This window comes from Rhinolophus ferrumequinum, chromosome 15 (assembly GCF_004115265.2).
Source record: "Rhinolophus ferrumequinum isolate MPI-CBG mRhiFer1 chromosome 15, mRhiFer1_v1.p, whole genome shotgun sequence".
Lineage (NCBI taxonomy): Eukaryota > Metazoa > Chordata > Mammalia > Chiroptera > Rhinolophidae > Rhinolophus > Rhinolophus ferrumequinum.
In genome coordinates, this window is record NC_046298.1 from 36,293,882 (window position 1) to 36,313,062 (window position 19,181).

General features: G+C 53.5%; 2 protein-coding genes across 6 annotated transcripts; both read right to left on the reverse strand.

Moving 5' to 3' along the window:
* Positions 1-7: 7 nt before the first annotated feature.
* ALKBH6 (alkB homolog 6) lies at positions 8-5,155 on the reverse strand. Of its 4 annotated transcripts, none has more exons than XM_033128539.1 (7): positions 5,078-5,155; positions 4,271-4,349; positions 3,893-3,961; positions 2,534-2,594; positions 2,015-2,166; positions 1,696-1,812; positions 9-444 (listed from the first exon to the last, which is right to left on the reverse strand). In XM_033128539.1, the coding sequence occupies exons 1-7, from the start codon at positions 5,119-5,121 to the stop codon at positions 181-183; spliced, it is 786 nt and encodes a 261-aa protein (XP_032984430.1). In that variant the 5' UTR covers positions 5,122-5,155; the 3' UTR covers positions 9-180. The 4 variants fall into 4 exon arrangements, with proteins under 4 accessions (XP_032984432.1, XP_032984430.1, XP_032984431.1 ...); XM_033128542.1 differs by lacking the exon at positions 9-444 and adding an exon at positions 451-628; XM_033128541.1 differs by lacking the exon at positions 1,696-1,812 and having other exon boundaries at positions 8-444.
* Positions 5,156-5,563: 408 nt separating this feature from the next.
* Positions 5,564-17,773, reverse strand: CLIP3 (CAP-Gly domain containing linker protein 3). 2 transcript variants are annotated; one of them, XM_033128451.1, is made up of 14 exons: positions 17,610-17,773; positions 17,083-17,304; positions 13,914-14,053; positions 13,732-13,825; positions 13,356-13,517; positions 12,829-12,947; positions 11,708-11,944; positions 9,430-9,565; positions 9,147-9,275; positions 8,363-8,506; positions 8,171-8,294; positions 7,900-7,964; positions 7,481-7,553; positions 5,564-7,097 (listed from the first exon to the last, which is right to left on the reverse strand). In XM_033128451.1, the coding sequence occupies exons 2-14, from the start codon at positions 17,243-17,245 to the stop codon at positions 7,043-7,045; spliced, it is 1,641 nt and encodes a 546-aa protein (XP_032984342.1). In that variant the 5' UTR covers positions 17,246-17,304; positions 17,610-17,773; the 3' UTR covers positions 5,564-7,042. The 2 variants fall into 2 exon arrangements, with proteins under 2 accessions (XP_032984342.1, XP_032984343.1); XM_033128452.1 differs by having other exon boundaries at positions 17,083-17,321.
* Between the last annotated feature and the right edge of the window lie 1,408 nt (positions 17,774-19,181).

Genomic DNA, 19,181 nt, shown 5'->3' on the forward strand with positions numbered 1-19,181 from the left:
GCCAAAGAAAGATTTTTGTTGGTTTATTTGAAATGGGGCCTTTCCCCGTGGTTTCCACAAAGTTATTGGGAAAATAACCAGGGGAAGAAGCCTCTGCCCCAGGATTTCAAGGTTGCAGGATCGCAGCTGTCCGGAGGAGGTGAGAGCCCGGGGAAGCCCAGCGGGTCCTGGGGCCAGGTGTCACTTGCTAAGCAGGAGGCCCGCGCGCAGCACGCGGGGCACCCGGCGGATGGTCAGCGAGACGCGGGTGCCGCGGACCAGGCAGGCTCCTGGCCGCGCCGACGGGCAGGCAGCGGCGTTGAGTGGCAAGGAGGCGGTGTCGAGTGGGTCTACGCGGGATGCTGCGATGCCGTGGAGGAGGCGCGTGTAGGCGGCGCCACGGAGCACCAGGAGGCTGCGCGGTTCCAGCAGCAGCGAGATGGCCGGCCGGGGAGGGGGCCGGGGCTGCGGGGCAGGTCGACGGTCAGTGGGTCTCCAGAAGTCGGGGTTAGGATGGGCGAGAAATTAGCAGACTTTGGGAGTCCAGGGGGCGAGGGTCAGCGAGTCCCCAGAGGCAAAGGCTGAGAGGCAAGCGTGCTCCCAGGGACATAAGCGTTGGGATGAAAATCCACGGGTACCAGGGCCAGGGCTACCGGGAACAGGAAGGGGGTGCGGGTGGGGGTTAGCAGTCCCTCGGGTGAAGCAGGAACTAGGCTGCACATGGGGGGCGTCTTAGGGAACTGCAACTGGAATCTCCAAGGGGCTAGGGCTGGGACAGAGGAATCAACAGTCCCAGGGAACTGGGCAGAACTGGGCTGATGGTTTGACAAAAGCCGGAAAGTAGGGAGGAGAGGGGCATAGAGTGAGGCAGAGATGATCCAGAGTGGTCTGGGTGTTGTCTGTGGACATCGGGATGTTTGAGGACACGCGCAGAGTAGGCGGGGTGGGGTGGGGGTGGGGGTGTGGGGGGAGTGAAGGGGGTATCCAGGAGCATGTGGAGCTAAAAAGGGAAGTCCTAAGGAGCAGTGGAGTTAGGGTGTGTTGTGTGTGTGTGTGTCTGGGGGGGGGCTGTTTCTGTGAACATTGGTGGTAAGAAATGCATCATCAGAGAAAGGTCAGGGAAGCTGCTGTCATGAGCAACTCTCACAGAGGACGGCACTCAGGCTATCGGGGGTGGGGTGGGAGGGTCCTTGAGCAGCCAGGCATGGGTTGAGGTGCCAAGGAGAATCTGGGGATGCCCTACACAGCAGATCACATTATTGGAGTGGCAAGGAGGTCCGAGTTAGGGAGCCCTGTGCAGTGGGCGGAGTGTCAGGATATCTGGGAGGGCATCAGGGACACCTACAAGTGAATGGTGTTGGGGTAACCTGAGGATATTGGTGTCTGCTAGAGAATCCGGGAGCCGTGCATGGGGTATATGGACCTTGGGCTACTGGAACACTCTGAATGTGTGGGGCCAGGGGATCTCTAGGGTGCTGGGGCATTCCAATCAGTAGGTGGGGGTATTGGGGTGTCTGTGTATGTCAAGATTTCTAGGGCCCCCGGCAAGCAGATAGGCTGGGGGTCTGGGAGGATGTGGGCGCACTCCATGAGAGAATAGGGAAGGTGTCTGGGAGGGTATCAGGGTACCCTGCAGGCAGGTGAGATTGGGGCCTCTTGGAAGATGTGGGATGTCAGAGTGCCCACGAGTGGCTTGGGCAGTGTCCCAGGGCCCACCTGCTCTGTAGGGTCATCATCCTTTGGTTGTCGCGGCTCGTAGAGGTCCAGCATGGTGTGGGAGCCCAGGCTGATGGTGCTGACCGTCGGGTAGTACAGTGGCCCATCCTCGTGGGGCTGGGGAATGGGCACCAGGGCTGGAAAGGGCAGGAGTCCACACCCCCCAACCTCTGGGATTCAAGGGGGGCTCCCCAGCTGGGGATGGGGGTGGGGTGAATGCTTGGTTGGGGTGTGTGGCTGCTTAATGAGAGTAGAGGTGGGTCAACATGATGCCCTGTGGATCAGAAGTCTGGGGGTTGGAGTTAGGGTGTGTGGTTACCATGATGCCCTCCCCAGGCAGATACTGGTTCACAAGGACGTGGTTGGCTGGGAGACCCCCAAAAAGACTGAGGTCAGACACTTTGTCCACGTAGCGCTGGAGCCACAGGGGCAGTCGCTCAGGAACCATCCCCCGAGGATGGGGAAGCCCACCTGAGGGAGGGCAATGGGGTCCTGAGGGCACCCAACCAAGGAGCCCTGGTACCTGAAGCCCCCATTAGGGATATTCCCGGGGTTGGTAGCACACTGACCTCCTCAGAGACCCCTGACTCTTTGGAGATTACCACCCAACCCTTAAAGGGTTTTCTGATGCCTCCAAACCCCTGGATCCTTTGAGACCCCCAACTTGTAAGAAAATTCCCTAACCCCTCAGGAACTCCGCTGACCCCTCAGAATCCTCCTGGCCCTTGGGAACCCTTGAACCCTCAAGGGCCCCCGATATCTCGAGACAAACCAACCTGAACCACCTGCTCTGGCCCACATCCCCAAATCACCCATGCCCTCAGGCGGGAATACTTACCCCAGTTCTGTAACTTCCTCCCGGAGAGCTGGGTCCACTTTGGCTTTGGGGCATTGAAGACCTGGGAGGTAGGGAGGGGATCATTCCTTTTTCAGGACCACCCTCTCTGATTCTCCCACCCAGGCCAACATCAGGGTCTTTACCTGGGGTGGAAATGGGTCATCTCAGTGTCTGTGGGCTTTCTCTGGGATAGAGAGTTCCCAGGATTTTGCTGTTTGCCCTTTCCCCTGTGGAGGCTGCTGGCCCCAAATCCCATCTGCGTTTACTGGGATTAAGGAAAAGAACCAGGGCTACACAATTGTGGTCTGAATATACTCAGAGGCCTGGCTTAGATTGGGCTCTTTGAGCTCAGCAAATAGTCTAGACCATGTAATTTCCTGATTCCTGGGCTATCTCAGAACAGTCTGACTTCTGGAACCTCCTTGTTCCCATCACCTGGGGGAGAGAATGTGCTAAATTGGGTTATCTCAGCAGAACAAAAAGAGTACTTTGAAAATTATCCACTGCCAAGATCCCAAGGATCTAGAATGGGCAATCTGCAAGAAGTCCAAGAAGTCTACACTCTACTCAATAATCTCCTCATTCCCTCTATGGAATGGGGCTGGAACGGGCTCTGTCAGCACAAGTCTGTTTTCTGTGGCTAACTTATTCCTGGGGCTCAAAACTAGACAGGACTAGTTGGGATAGCACAGGGAAGATCTGTGCTCTATAACTAAGACTGGGGCTGCAAGGGCTTATCCCAGTCCAGGACTCTGTTTTGAAAATTCTTCTTTCCCCAAATCTCAAAAGCAGAATACAGACTGCGTTATGTCAGCACAGGTGGTCTGTGCTTGGAAACTTTGTTCCCAAGATTCTGGGTCTGCTGAGTTATCTCAGCAGAGGAAGAGTTTACACTGTAACATTCTGAGGTCTGGGCTACCTCAGCACAGAAATCTGAACACTGCAAATTCTTCATTCCCCAAATATTAAGGGCCTGAACTGGGCTATCTCAGCACAGAGAGTATGTGCTCTGTAACTTCCTTGTTTCTGAGGCTCTGGGCTTGTCCCGTGCTGTTCCAGCATTAGGAATCTGATCTCAATAACATTCTTGTTTTGGAATCTGGACCAGCGTATCTCAGCACACGGAGTGTGAGCTCCATAATACACCTCCTTTCTAAGAATCAGTTTGGTTTCTTCTAAGCCTCCTGGGAAAAGCATTTACAGGCCCAACAGGTCAGAGAGGAACAGGGAAGGTGAGGGATGGGTGCTGTGTGGCACTCTCCTTACTGCCAGGACCCTCACTGTAGCCTTGGGGGCTCTTACACAGGACCTAGGATCTGGAAATATGGGAGAAAACAGACCAGAAGGACATGGGGTCACCTGTCGAAGCAAATACTCCTCCTCTTCCTTGGAGATGAAGTCAGGGACATAGTAGATTACAGGTGGTGCCTAGGATAGAGAGATCCCCTGAAGGTGGGGCCCTTCGACCTACACAGGTGCCCTAGCATCGCTGAGCAGTCCCTCCCTCTGGAGTGAGGCTCAGGATGTCCTTGGACCGGCCCAGACCTGAAGTCAAGGGACCAATGCCCATTTTGGGGGTGGGAAGTGGGTGTGAGGGAAGGGCTGGGCCCTGAGAGTAAGAATGAACTTGGAGGGAACAGTACCAACTCACAAACCCAGGAGTCAGCCTGCCTATCCCCACTCTACCTCCCGCCTCTAGTCCCCACCTTCACCCTCTGTACCCCCAGTCCTGACAACCTGCTCCACCCTGAATGCTTCCAGGGCTGGGACCCTGGAGTCCTGATCCTCCATCGACACCAACTCCATGCACCCAGTCCTGTGGGAAGGGGAGGACATGCTGAAGTCACCAAGCCTCCCACTCTCAGGCTATGATCCTGCTTTCTGTTCTGTCATGGGCCAGGGCCTCACCTCAGCCCTTTAATCAAACTAACTTGGTTTCTAAAACCTGAGTCCTCAGCATCTGAAAAGCCACCCAGAACCCTTGCCCAGACACTATGAGCACCCAGAACACTCACCCAAACTCCATCCACCAAAGGCCTATCAAACTACACATATTTGTTCTCTCAAGCCTTTTACATCCTGTGCGTCCAGGGTCGTACCCGAGCCCCTTTAAATACCTTAATTTGAGACCCCACCCTAACAACTTCCGACCTGCAGCCATGAGCCCCATTCCCTAACAGCATTCAGAGTCCCCAGGGGCCCTCCTCCGGCTGCAAGCCCTTTCAGATGCCCCATTCTGAACCCTTCTGTGCCCCCAATCCGAGTCTCCTCTGACAAGTCCACTCTGTCTCTTTGGATCTCCCCATTCTGGACACCCTCTGATTTCCCTTCCCGAGCTCCCCTTCACTGCAGCACCCTTGGATCTATATAGCCCCGAGCCTGACTCCTCTCAAACCTTTCCTTCCTGAACTCCTTAAGACCCCTCTGAGTCTTCTAGGACTGCACACTCTGAGCTTCCTCGGACTGCTATCTGAGCTTCCCTGGATCCCCACCCTCAGCTCCCTTGGACCTCTATTTCCGCCCTCTGCCACCCACAAAACTGACCGTCCACCAGCGTCCCCTCCAACATCCAAATTCAACACCCCCATTCCTTTCCCAGCCACTTCCGCCTCCACGTTCCTGACGAAGGAGTCCTCAGACCAATGGGAACTCTCAAAGGCCTTAAGGTCCGCCTTCCACCCAATCCGCGCTGTCACTCAGTGTTGCCCGGTCCCTTCACCCTCGTTCCGTGATAGGCTGTACCTCAGGGCCTCTGAGCCACTGGGGACTTTTCGGAGACGTTTTCTGTTGCCACCGACCAATCAGAGCTTCAGAACGGAACCTGTCCATACTGCGGAGTTGGCCCAGATAGGAAGGGCAGCCGTGGCGACCGCAGGAAGGAGGCAAGACTGTGAGCACTTCCCGCAGGCTAGACCATCCTATGCCCGAGCAGCAGGGAAACGAGATTGAAGATTTCCTCTCCCATCCTCCCTCGACAAAGGTTAGGGAGGCAGGGCCGTAACTCCCCAAACACTGGCCTGACACAGAAAAGCCATAGAAACGTCTTTATTGAAGGGAGCAGGGGTCATGCTGAGTTCAGGGACATGCAGTGAAGGGGCAGTCGTGAGCTGTCCTTGATAGTCAGGGCTCCAGGTTCGCCCTGGACTCTTGGGCCTTCAGGGTCTCCCCCAGGCTGTTGGTCTGGCCTGGGTGAGGTCCTTTGGGGCCAGTGACTCAGATTTGGTGTTTTGGACCTGTGACCAGAACGTAGATTGAAATGGGGGCTCCAGGATTTGGGATTCCCCTCAAGGCCTTGGGGTCTTTCATGTATTAGAAATGGAGGTTTTAGGATTTGGGGTTCTCTTGGGGCTAGGGCTCTTGGATTTGGGTGTCTTGAGATCAATGACTCAGGGCATTGAGGTCCTCCAGTTTTCAGGGATGAGCATTCCTGTTTGGGGTCTACTGGTGCCTATGAATAGGGCTTGAGGTGCTGTGGGAGCCCGGGATGCATATCCTGACCGCAGTCTCCTCCATCCCAGGCACAAGGACCTCCATGATGTGTTTCCTGGGGACTTGGGACTGGATTTTTAATATTGGGATTCCCTGGGGATTTGGGGATTCCATGGTTTGGGGGTCCTGGGAATTAGGGCCTTGGGGTCTTCTAAAGGCTGTAGGACTTAGGGGCACAGGGGAGCTTGGGACGTGTACCCTGGAGTTTGGGATCCCCAGTCTCAGAATGGGGTCTCCAAATTTTGGGGTCCCCCAGAGGGGGAAATCATTACTTAAAAAATAGACAATTTTCTGGGAACCTGGCCAGCACAGGAGCTGTGGGCCGTGTGGGGTGGGCTTCATACAAGGCACTGGGGGTTTGTTGAGGGTGCAGAGGGTAGGAGGCTTGGGGGTCCTGAAATTAGCACTTCCAGGACTATTGTGGTGTCTATAAATTGGAGGTGACAGTGGGCTGGTTAATGCGAGTCTCTTCTTCAAGGGTTAGAACAGGGATCTTTGTTAATGGAGGGGGGTCTCTGATTGCAGTATAAGGGTTTTGGAGTGACCATGGGGGATCACAACATCTCGAGGGGGCTGATGTTAAATGTGGGATAGTGACATAAAGGTCTGTAACTCTGTTGCTCTGGAGGTGTGATCTGTTTATTTCAAGGGGACTTGATGGGAGAGTTTTTATCCAGTGATGAGTGACTCAGGAATGTTCTGCTATGTAGCGTTATGTGGAGGTCACCTTCATTTGGGGTGATGTGGAAATCTGTTAATGGGGGCTCTGCTCTGAGGGGGGGGGACTAGCCTGAAGGTGCTACACTCAGGGAATCTTTCTGGGTAACATCGGGTCTGTATTTGGGGGGTTTTCATGGGGGAATCTGATAATAATGGGACCTCAGTGATCGAGGACTGGCTAATGGGGGATCTCTATTCTGAATGTGTTACTGGGAATATCTATCTCAGGGTGACTTGGGGGCTCCTTGTGTCAGGAAATGCTAGAGGGGGCTGTGTCTCTTTGTCAGGCGTCCAGGGCCTCTAAGACTGCATCTCCGCCCTCAGCATCCAGGGAAACCAGCAGCAGAAGAGCAATCTGGAAAGGAGAACTGTGTCACCCCGATGCAGGGGCAGGGACATCTGGACTATCTATCTCCCTCAGCTCTTCCCCAAAAGTTTGGGATTCGGCCTTGCTGGATTCTGCCTCTCCCTCTCTGGCTGTGCCTTCTCAGGCTCCCTTTAAGGGGCAGGTAGAAGGTATTCTCCTTCCTCTACCTGCCCCTTAAAGGTTGAATTCTCCAGAATTCAATGTGGGGCCTCAATCCTTAAAGACTGTTTCTGGGTAAGCTGACTAGTCACACGTTTTCCTAACCTCTATTTTCAGCCCCAACCAGAGCTCCAGACCCTTGTGACCAATGGCCTATGGAAGCCTCTTCCTAAATATCCCACAGAAGAGGGGGCCAGGGGTTGGCTACGAACCTGGAGATTGAGTTCTCTGATGCGATGTCCTTTGGGGTCCGGACTGTCGTGAAGGTGCGTTTGGGCTGCGTCACTGAAGTGGAGGGCAGGGTCTCAGGTGAGGTGATGATAGACCTACCTGTGCCCTCAATACCCACCCAAGCTTCTGAACCCGACGTTCCCAATACCCATCCGGACCTCTTTTGTCAATACTATTCTGTGTCCCCCAGTACCTACCCAGGGGCTCTGTGCCTGCCCAGAGCCTTGTCATTAATACCCCATATCCCAAAGCACCTATCCTCTTTGGGATTCTGTTTCATCAGTGTCCTGGATCCTGTGGCCCCAGTTAAATACTGGGGATCATGTCACTAGCATATAGCATGACCCTTCTTCCTACCCCCGTACCCACACTCCTCCCCACACAGCAGCCCTCAACTCACTTGTCACTTGATGTACTTTTTTGGCTCCGACATTATCCCCAGGGGGGTCAGTGGATCCACCAATCCTGGGGAGACATGGGTGGGAGGAGTCAGTGCCAGAAGCCAGGGTCTGACATGGAGCTGGGGGCCAGGAGGCCAGGAGCCCACATGGAAAGAGCTCACGTGTGGGGGTAGGTATCCACACTGTCCTGCTGGTCCAAGGGGAGGAGACATCTGAGGGGGATCAGGGTTCTGGGGGATACCTTGGGTTAAGGTCAGATTTTGGGCTCACCTCTGAATTCGGGACGCTGGTGCAAAGACTCCATGCTTTGGGGGGCAGGTGAAGTATCGGACACCGAAGACAGAGCCATCGTGCTTGCCTGTGGGCTGGTCTAGCTCAATGCCATACCAGTAACCTGCAGCAAGAGAGTGTCAGGATGACTCTAGGCCCTGTCTGCCCCACAGCCCAGATTCCCATCCTCACCTGGGGCAAAGTCTGTCTTTCCGTAGAAGCGCACAACCCCTTGCTTCTGGCCTGCTACAAGGACTTGGTCTCCAACCTCAGCCTTGGCTCCCTCGCGCTGCTGCAGGCTGCCCAGAGACGGGGATGATGGGGGCTTCTTCTTGCCTGGGGGTGGAGGGTACGGGGGTGGGGGTGGGGCTCCCAGACACCAGCCCTGGGGACCTCATGCCATCAGAAAGCCCCAAGGCAGAAACTCTGTCCTGGCTCCAATCAAGGGAACTCCAGAGCCTTCCCCAGAATTGCAGGGCTTTGGGCTTGGAAGGAAACAATCCCAGCTGCCAGAGAACTGCAGGGGAAGGCTTTAGGCCTGAGGGCAAACTGAGTAAAGAACCAGGAGAACCCCAAAATCCTTCCTTAAAGCTGAGGATATTTGGGTCAAAGGAAAAACTGAGTGACAGAAGTCAGGAAACCAGAAATTGTCCTTTTAAAATGCAGGAGGGAGATGGGTCTGAGGATAACACAAATCACTAAAGCCAAGAACACTATAGATTCTTCCCTAAAACTGGGGGAAAACTTTTGGGCCTGAGGGGAAACTAAGTCATAGAAAGCGGGAAACCCACAGGTCCTTCCAAGAACTGGGTGGGGCCAGTACTAAGTCAAAGGAGAAATTGGGTCACAAAAGTCAGGAACTCAGAGATCATCCTCTAAAATTAGGGAGTTTAGGTCTGAGGAGAAACTGAGTTTGGGCTACCCACAAAATATCCCCAAGACTGGCTCTCCTCACCCCTAGGGCCCCCCCTCTGACCTCTGTGTTCCCTGCGGCCTTTGCCTGTGACACGGGAGAAGTCCATCCGGGGAGTCCGAGGCGTGGAGGTGACAGATGAAGGGGGTGCATCTATTGCCTTGGAGATCTTGGACACAGAGGCAAAGAGACCTGGGGGGACAGAGCCTGGGCTGGGAGTTGTCCAAATTTCTGCCCTATGGCCTCTGCCCCACCACCATCCCCCGACCCTCATTACCCACTCGGCAATATCAGAACTACTGAGTGGACCCCATCACCACCCCTTTTGGGCCCCGGTGGGACTGACCCTGTTTGGGAGGGCAGATGAAGTACCGGACACCCCCAACACTGCCATCATTCTTGCCCTCAGGTTCATCCAGCTCCACGCCCACCCACTGGCCGCTGGCGAACTCCGTGGTCCCGCAGAACCGCAGCGTGCCTGTCTGAGGAAACAAGACAGGCTTGGAGGGACTGTGGGAGGCCCTGATAGATCACTCACACACAGGCAGCATGGTGAGGTGGATGAGGGAGCCCCAGGCTCAAATCTCAGCTCAGACATCACCACTTACTAGCTGTATGGCTTAACCTCACCGTACCTCAATGTCCTCACCTGTGAAATAGGAACAAAAATTGTGCCCACCTTACAGGATTGCTATAGAGCTACTCTGTCAAGTGCAGTAAATAGCCACCAGTCAGATATGACAATTTAACTAAAATTAAGTTAAAATTTCATTTTCCCAAACTAGCCACATTTGAAGTACTTAATAGTCACATGTGGCTTGTGGCAACTTCTCTGGACAACACAGACACGAAACATTTCCATCATCACAGAAAGGTCTATTGGATAGGGCTGTTCTAGAGAAATGCAAGCCCTCAGAACAGGGCCAGATGCTGAGTAAGGGATCAGTAAGTGTTGACTATTATTACTCTTCTAACTTTGGTCCAGGGACCTCCTGGGTCTCAGTTTTCATCTGGAAAATGAGGATAACAACCCACCTCATAGGCTGACTATCTGTCTGAAACATTTTTAACATATGTAAAGCTGCTTAGCTGCAGTGAGTGTGGTTATTACCATTGTGCGAGTCTCCTTCACCTCTCTAAGCCTCAGTTCCTTGTCTAGGAAATGGGCTAATTGAGAGTGCCTACTTTGGAAGGTTGATGGGGAGATCTGAGCAGTGCCAGGCACAAAAAGAGCACTCAGGATGCACTGAGCCCTGTTCCAGGGACTTTACACATTTTAACTAATTTAAACCTCATACCACCCCGAGGTGGGTACTGTTATTAGCTTCATCGTACAGATGAAGAAACTGATGCCCAGAGAGGCAGAACCACTGGCCTCAAGCCCCAGAGCTGGTGAGATGTGCCCGAGCAAATACCTGAGCCTGAGCTCATAACCACTGTGTTATCCTGCTTTTCTAAGGCAGGGATGGTTATTACATATTTTCAGACAAAGGGTTTCACCTCTATGAGCCACTTACAGTCTTCGGGTTTGTAAAATGAGGACATCCTGCTTTCAGAATTGTCACATGGATTTGATTAAATCATGTACAGAAAGCTTTCCAGATGGGGTTGCTACATGTACAAACCTTGATTAGGAAACAAAATGTGACTTTTATGATTTCTCACTGTATAAGAAACAAAATGCAGATTCCTTCCAGTGGCCTGCAGGTCTGGTGTGATCCAGCCCCTGCTGACAGCGCCAACTTATCCTCCAGTCACAGTATTCCTTCCCTCCTCTGGCCTCTGTACCTGCTGTTCCTCTGTCTCCCTATTTTTTCAGGGTAAGCTCCTTCCCATCCCAGCTCAGATATCATCTCCTCAGAGAAGTCCTCTTGGAACACCCCAGCTAAAACCACCTTTACTCTCAGCCAGGGACAATTTACTAAATCCAAGCACTTAATGGTTTTCAAAGCCCTTGTTGCTACGTGAAATTATCTTATGGGTTTAGTTTATTGACTGTTTCTCCCTTATTAGAAATGAAGCTCCATGAGAACAGGGCTGGGGCTGACACAGCCCTTTATTCCCAAGAATTGGCTGGGTCCAGCATGGAGCCTGAGGGACCCAAGTAAATGAATCGAAGTTGGAATGCCTGGATGAAGATTCTCTCTGCCCTCTGGGCCTTTTTACCTGCTCCCACTACCTGAGACTCTTCTCCTGGCTCCCTCCTCCTCATCTTCACATGGATGCATCCCCTATCACACCCCCAATCACTCTGATCTGTACTTTTTTCCCAAAGTACTGACCACTCTGGGAGCAGAGGTGGGCCCTAACTGGGGACAAGGCCCAGGGTGACCCAGATGGAGCAGAGCTGCACTGATCACTCTTTGCTTGTGCTTCCCCGTGATAGCTACAGCTGCTCTGGACTGTCACTGTCAGTTGATGGATCTCTCTTCCCCCTGGACTGAGACCTCAGCCCAGGGCGGGGCACAGAAGAGGCACTCACAGAACTGTTAGGTGAAATAAACACTGTGTGAATCCCTGGGAGAGTGGGAGGACAAAGGGGCAAGTCTACACGCTGCCCGAGGACCCAGCTCTGAGGGATGAGGCCCGAGTCCTGCCCTCCCCCACGCCGTCCAGTCCCTGACCTTCTGGCCATCCAGCAGCACACGGTCTCCCAGGCGCAGGCCCAGTGAGCTGAGCATGAGATTGCCTGGGACGTTGTCATAGTTGGGTAGTGTGACCTTGGGGAGAGAGCAGGAGAGTGGCACAGCTTCCTCCAGCAGCGTCCGTAGCTCCTTGGCCACCAGTGCCGCTTCTGCCTTGTCCAAGGACATGTCCATGGGGTCTGGGACCACCTCTGCTGGCACCTGTCCCTTACGGTTCTGTGGGCCAATGGGAAGAGAGAGAGTGAGGACTCAGCGGCATAGGCTGCATCCCCACTGAGCCCAAGCCCCTAGACCCCAGGTCCAGGTGAAGCATAGGTAGGACTAGGTCACACTTTGGGCCAACATGGGAATAAGAACGGGTGGGGCAGCATTAAGGTACAGACCACGTCCCAGGGAAGTCCATCCCTGAGACCTCAGGCTGGGGATGTCAAGTAATTGGGGGTGGCACTAGGGGTGGAGTCAATAAGGAATGAAAGTTACACTTAAGTGCTATACGTCTCCCCCAGGCCAGGAATGGGGCCATATGAGAGATGAACATTGAAAATGGGCTCCTCTAGTACTGAGCCAGGGGTCCGACTGAGCCAATGGGAAAGGAGAGACGGGGCACAGGTATCACTCCAAGATATCTGTGCTTGGAATGCTTCAGAGTAATTGGCATAGGGGACAGGACCTGGAAATGCATAGGTTGAGGTCAAAGTCATATTGAAGACTTATGAGGAGGTCCAACCCTCTCATTCACCAAAGATCTCAACTAGACTTTCTTCATGATCTCGAAATGCTGTCTACAGACACATAGCCAGGACTGGAAGACATTTCTTGCTGGGTGACCCTGGACAGATCACTCACTGTCTCTGCCTCAGTTTCCCCATTGTAAAATAGTGCTCATAATACAGTTCGCCTGACATATCACGAACACTAAGTAAATGTCAGCTGTTATTTCATTTGTTGAATGTATAGATGATTTTTATAATATTTTGAGAGCTTCCAGAGACACAAATGATCAGGGCCCCCCTCATCTTCTGCAAAGGCCTGCTGGCCTAGAAAGAAATGTGGGGAGGAAGGAGAAGGAAGATAACAGAGCTGGGCCAGGGTGACAGTACCCGAAGCGCAGGGTTGGCACCGTGCTCCAGCAAACATTTGGCCGCACCCAGGCACAGGTTGGAGGCAGCAATGTGCAGGGCTGAGCCATGGTTGAAGTCACTGCACGTGGAATTCACCACTGGGTGGTGGGCGAGAGGAGAGATTCAGGTGAGAGCCCTTGGCACCCAGGCCATCCCCCTACCTTCCAGCTTCCAGAAGTCCATCTCTTAACCCCCTGCAGGCCCCAGTGCCTCCTGCAGAGCCCTGCCCCTCCCTTCTCGGCCACGAGCCTCCCAGCCAGCTCAGGCCCTGCGGCGTGGACCACTGAGCCCCATCTCCCATGCCTCCTGCCTCCGGCCTCCCAGTATCTCCTCAATCTGGTCCCCTCTCCCCACCCAGCCAGGCCTCAGTTTGGCCCCATCACTTGGCATCCCTCCTTCTTCACTCCATGTCCCCTGCCCCAAAACCCTGGGTACCCTTCTGTTTCCAGGCCTCCTCTCTTGCTGGGTCCTGCCTCCCACCGCCAAGCCTGGACTTAACCCCTCACCTCGTGGCCGTGAGCTCTTCAGCAGCACACAGACGAGGTCGGGAACATCGAAATAGGCCGCGTAGTGCAGTGCATTCATGTTGGTCCAGCGGCTGCGCAGGGTTACGTCTGCGCCCAGCACCAGCAGCTGCTGTGAGAGGCGCACTGCCGCCGCGGGGTCCCCTGCGTGACAGTCCAGGTGAGGTTGCGTGCTGTCCTCCAGAGCGTGGTCCCAGGGCCTGGGGAAGGCCCTGGGCCTCAGGGGCTGTACTGTGGGGTCTTAGGCTGCGGGTTCAGGATAGGGACCTGAAGACAGAGGTTCTGGGTGGTTTTGAGGCTGTTGGGTCTGGGGGGGTCTAGGTTTTGGGGCCCGTGGTTTGGGGGTTTGGGCCCTCACCAACTCCATGGGCCCCAGCCTTGCACGCATAATGGAGCAGTGTCATGTCGGTCAGCCCATCACGATCGTTCACATGGCAGCCTCGACGCAGAATCTAGGAGTGTACCAGAGGTCCATGGAGGCTTACCCAAACATGTGAGGGACCCCATGTTCTCCCTCTCTGGTTTCCCCAGTGTTTTTACCTCATTGCCGATGACGTCAATCTTGTGCTGAACTTGGGGGACCCACTGGCGCACAATGGCGAACAGCTCAGGGATGGTGGTCTGTGGGTCAAACAGAATCTCCTGGCACGCCGGGTCATTGGGGTCGAAGAAAGTGAAGGCTGAGGTGGCGAGAGGTCCAACGTCATCCCAGGCAAGCTGACCCCCTCCTCCCATCCTGAGGCAGGGGAGCTCTACATCTTTGCCTTTCAGACCCTCTCTAATTTAGGGTCTCACGTAGTGGTACGTAGGCCACAGGTATATTCTATGCGGCCAGCATGAGGTTTCAAAGTCAGCAGTTTTCACATAAAAATCTGGATGCCCAGTATGTCTTGAAAAATTGGCAGATTGGGCAATTCCCGTAAAGAGCAAACACCACCCCTCGAAAGAAGAGTGTGGTAAGGAGTGTAGCATCCTCGAGTCTGCGTGCCCAAGGAGGCTGCTATAGCTCTAACCCACTGTTGCTCTGGCAGAGTAAGGGCTAAATCTCCAGAGTAAAAAATGGTTGGCTAAATCTCCAGAGTAAAAAATAATCCTAATAAAACCCAGAAATCCTAGTTTTTAAGAAAAATCTCCCCAATTTTTCAATGCTGGGCAGACCACATAAAATGTACGCATGGTTAGGATCCAACCTGTGGCCAGCCAGGCTGGTACCTAACGGGACTTCCATCTCCCTCCACTAGACTCTGATGAGAATTGCTCTCTGTAGCAACATCAGCACCCAGCACAGAGCCTGGCACGTGGCAGGAACTCAGTGCATGGTGGATGAATGATCCAGAGCCCAGGGAAGTGCCGCATGGAAGGTGTCTCCAGGAATCAGCCTGTGTCCTTTAAAAACCCCAGTCATAAAACAGCCCACCTTGGCTCAGAACCCTGCCCTGGCTCACATTCAGAATATAGACCACAGTCCTCACCACTGCCCACAGGCCCTGCACTAACTGGCCTTGTCTGCTCTTTCCCCTTACTCCTCACTGATTCCCCTCCAGCCACACTGGCCTCCTCTGTCTTTCCAACACACCAGGCAAATTCCTGTCTTAGGGACTTTGCACTTGCTGCTTTTCTCGCCTGGGATAGTCTTCCCGCAGACCTTCCCAAGGCTTTGCAGGTCTTTGCTCAAATGTCACCTCTTCGGAGAGGCCTCCGCCACCACCCTGTCTAAATCAGCACCTCTGCCCTTTTCCATCTCCTACACTTTTTTGTTTTTTTAATCACAGTACATATCACTACTTAATAGAACTTGTTTACACCTCCATCCCTCTGTTTCTCCCTCCCTCTTTTCCTCTCTTTCTCTTCTGCCCTTTTTTCTTCTTTCTCTTACGTTCTCACTTGTCTCCCTCACTAGGACAAATACTATGTTCCCATTCCGCCTTGGTTCCTCCCTTATCTCCAAGGCCCAGCACAAAACCTGGCATGCAGTAGGTGTTCAGTCGATCTCTGCTGAATTAATGTACGGATTTAATAAACAAATGCATGAGTTCCTCTTGGAGTCCACTTTAGCCCTCTCTCTGTAATGGGCCACATTTCCAGATTCCTTCACCTTCTGTGACCAATCCTGCTTGTTCTACAAGCAGTATTCCTGGGGTGGGTGGGGTGGGGTGGGGTGGGGGGCAGCCTAAACCCTCTGACTTCCCACCAGGCCAAAGACTCCTGCCATATCCAAGTGTATTCCAAAGGAGATTTTCCCATTTACCAGGGTGGACCAGCTGCCCCGGACCTCCAGGTAACTTTCTTATTTTTGTATCAGACTGAGGTCAACTTGTTGCTTCTCTGATCCTCCTCTAGTGGTGACATGTCCACAGAAGCCAGATGCCTTGCTTTATCCTGGTAATGCCTCTTCTCTGAACCTAGTGCCTAGTTTCTGAACCTCAAAGCCAATGTCTTCTAAAAGGTCCCTCTTATATAAAACCCCCAACTCCAGCCGAGCCCCACCTTTTCTACCTTGGGGACAGAGAGAGCTTTTAAACATACAAATCAGATCTGCCACTCCTCTGCTTTTAAACACTGCCTCAAATGCTCTCCCTCCATCACACTTAGAATATATCCAAAGTCCTCACTGTGCCTTTAAGGCCCTTCCAGATCTAGCCATTGGCCAACCTCTAATCTCATCTCTGATCACCGCCTAATTGCAGCTCCAGGAGCTTTCAGTTCCAAGCTCAGTCCTGCCCCAGGGCTTCTGCACTTGCTGCTCTCTGCCTGGAACTCTTTCTCCAGCTCTCCTATGGCTGATTCCGCCTCATGCTCTGGGTCTCAGTCTCAATGCCACCAGTCAGAAAGACCCACCCTGATTTTTCTGTCTCAAGTTGCTGCCCTCTAGCCATTCTCTATTATATTTCCATCTTTTCGTTCACAGCACTCAGTCTAATCTGAATTTACATGATTTATTTATCTGTTCATTATTCAGTCTCTTCTCTCCTGAGAGCAGGGATCATACCTGGATTGTTCACCATTAAATCTCTATCACCTAGCATAAAGCTTGTCACAGAGTCGTAGTAATGGGTAAATATTGCTTAGTGGATGATTAGATACTTTCAGGTTCTCCAAGAGGCCACACTCTCAGCTCCACACCCTCCTAACTCAGGGCTTTTATTCTTGTGGTTATCCTGCTAGGGCCCCTTTCTCCCAAACCTTCCCTGGTTAACCCCCAACTCATCCTTAGGTCTCCCTCAAATGTTACCTCCTCAGAGGAACCATGTCTTAAAAAGCTCCTGCAACATTCAGTTCTTGGCAAGCACAACTCTGATGTCTTGTAATTATATATTTATATTTTTATACTTATTTGTGGGTGGTCATTATTGACGCCTGTGAGTTCTCTCAGGGCAAACACTGGGTCTGTCTTGCTCAATGCTGTGCCCCCAGCTCCTAGCACAGAGCCAGATCCATAGCAGGCTTTCAACAAATATTTGTCGAATGACTAAATGATTGAATGATGTATCATGAACCAAAGATTAGGATTATTCCAATTCCATTCTCCAATGGGTGAATGGATGAATTAATGAAAGGGGGGGGGAGAATCCAGGACTCAGCAGCTAGGACTCCTTGTGACCACTTTCAAATATCCCAGCCTCCCACCATCACCATCAGCAGAGCTCAGCTCAACCTCCCTAGCCATCCAAGGCTTCAGGCTAGATTCCAGGGTGGGGAGGATGGTTACCGTAGTCCTTTGGGAGAGGGGCAGGTGCAGAGGGGTGCACAACAGGCTTCTGCCGTCGCTCCTGGGTGGGGCTGGGGGCCTCCGGAACAGGTTCATCCTCTTCCTCTTCTTCCTCCTCCCCCCTGAGCGGTGGGGCCATTGGGGCAGGATCTGTCTTAGTCATGGTCCTCGGTGGCCCCCGGGGGGGCGGATGCAGAGTTGGGGGTGGCCTTCAGGCAAATCCTGGAGGCAGAGGTCAGCTAGAGAGGGCACCCCACAGGCCCCAGGATCTCAGCCTACAGAAGCTCCCAGGGCCCCACGTTCCCAGTTCTGGATTTGGAGTAATCATAAGGATGCCTGTTACCCATAAGAGGACCCTGGTATGTGAGCCCAGCGCCTATCACGTCCCCCAGGCCCAGCCCCCCATTCTTCTCTTCTCGTGCCAATCCCGGGAGTCTAGGCCGCCCCCTCCCCGGGTTTGTTTATCTCAGGATACAGGATGCTTCGCCCCTCCCCTTCTCCGAGGGCCTCCCCTCTACCCATCTTACCTTGGGAAGACCGGACTGGAGACCAAAGCTGATGCTAGGGGTACAGGAATAATGGGGTGTCAGTGTCGGGGGAAGTGAGGGGTGAGGATAGGGAGACAGAGAGAAGGGGACGAGGCCCAGACTCGACGAGGGATGGGGGTGGAGAGGGAGGGGCGCTGAAGGCGCATGCGCGGTGTTACCCCTAACCAGGCGCGCGGTGGGGAGGAACGGGGGTGGGGAGGAGGAGATACTGGGAAGCTGCTCGCATTAATTGAAAGGCTGGTGGCAGCCACGGGAAGAGGATAGACACAGAGCGCGCGGAGAGGAAGAAACCGTGGACAAGAAGAAGGATATGAGGCACGGAGACGGAAGGGGAGAGATGAAGCAGAGACAGGGCAAAAAGAGAGGCATGTAAAAGTGGGCGTAGTTCTTTTTGACCCCCACCCCCACGCCCGTGATGGAGCCTTCCTGTAGGCCTAGAAACCGGTCCAGTTAGCGAAGGGATCTCCGTGTTGGTGGTGATGGGTATTTTCTCTCAGATTTCAGAGCTGGCCCCTTCTCCACGATTGCCCTATATAAGGGGGTGTCTCAGAGGGATGATTCCTATGGTCATCAGCTTTCTTCATTATCATCACATAGCTGTCACACTGCACTTACCACGCCCAGAGAGGTTAAGCCACTTGCCCAAGGGCGCACAGCAAGTAGGTGATGGACCAAAGACTTGAAACCAGGCAGCCTGGCTATAGTCTGGGCTTTTTGTCACCACGCTACATGGCTGTAGCAGTGTCTAGGGGACAGATCTGCCAATGGACCCCTCCAACCCTCTCAGAACATTTATCTTCCCCAGGAAGGCCTGGGGCCAGCCCAGGACCCAGGCCTTCCTTGGCTGTCACACCTGCCTGGCTGTGGCCTGCACTGCCCACAATAACCCTAGCCTGAATAGGGTTGGGTGACTTTGTCTTCTACCCCTGATCCTCCTAACAGGCAGGGCCAGTAGCTCCATATCCAAAATATTTCCAGAATTTTGTTCCTCACCCCCCCACCCAGGCCCTCATCTTGGTCTATCCTTCATCCTCTCCCACCTGGACTATGGCAGCAACCTCTTCCCTGTTCTCCCTGCTCCGCCTTTCCCTCCACAGCCTGCTCCCTACATGCAGCCAGAGGGACCTAGCACCTATCACATCAGGGCCCTCCTCGACTCGGGCATCGGCTTGCTGCACCTCACTCCAGGTACAAGCCAATGTTCTCAGCCACAGCCCACAAGGCCCTGTGTGAACTTTCCCATCATCTCTCCACCATCGTCTCCTCACTCTCCCCGTCACTCCATTCCAGCCACATTGGCGCCCGTGCTCCTCGTCACCCTAGGACCTATGCGTCGGCTTTTCCTTCTGCCTGGAATGTTCCTCCCCAGATACTGGGGATCTTTCCTCTTTTAGAATTTTACTTATTGGTGCCTTTTCAGTGAGACCTCTGCTCTGAAACTGCACACACCCCGACCACCCCCCACACTCATTTCCCTCTCTGCTTCAGTTTTCTCCATAGCAACAATGCCCTCCTCCAGCTGACACCCTAGATGGTGGACATTCGCAGGGA

Excerpts from the sequence above, each read along its gene's own strand:
- ALKBH6 (XM_033128539.1), bottom strand. The coding sequence starts at position 5,121 with ATGGGGGTGTTGAATTTGGATGTTGGAGGGGACGCTGGTGGACG. Across the intron at positions 4,350-5,077 it reads GGAGGGGACGCTGGTGGACG|GACTGGGTGCATGGAGTTGG; the intron begins GTCAGTTTTGTG and ends CCCTTCCCACAG. Across the intron at positions 3,962-4,270 it reads AAGCATTCAGGGTGGAGCAG|GCACCACCTGTAATCTACTA; the intron begins GTTGTCAGGACT and ends TCTCTATCCTAG.
- CLIP3 (XM_033128451.1), bottom strand. The coding sequence starts at position 17,245 with ATGACTAAGACAGATCCTGCCCCAATGGCCCCACCGCTCAGGGGGGAG. Across the intron at positions 14,054-17,082 it reads CCCTCTCCCAAAGGACTACG|CCTTCACTTTCTTCGACCCC; the intron begins GTAACCATCCTC and ends TCGCCACCTCAG. Across the intron at positions 9,276-9,429 it reads CATCTGCCCTCCCAAACAGG|GTCTCTTTGCCTCTGTGTCC; the intron begins GTCAGTCCCACC and ends CTGTCCCCCCAG.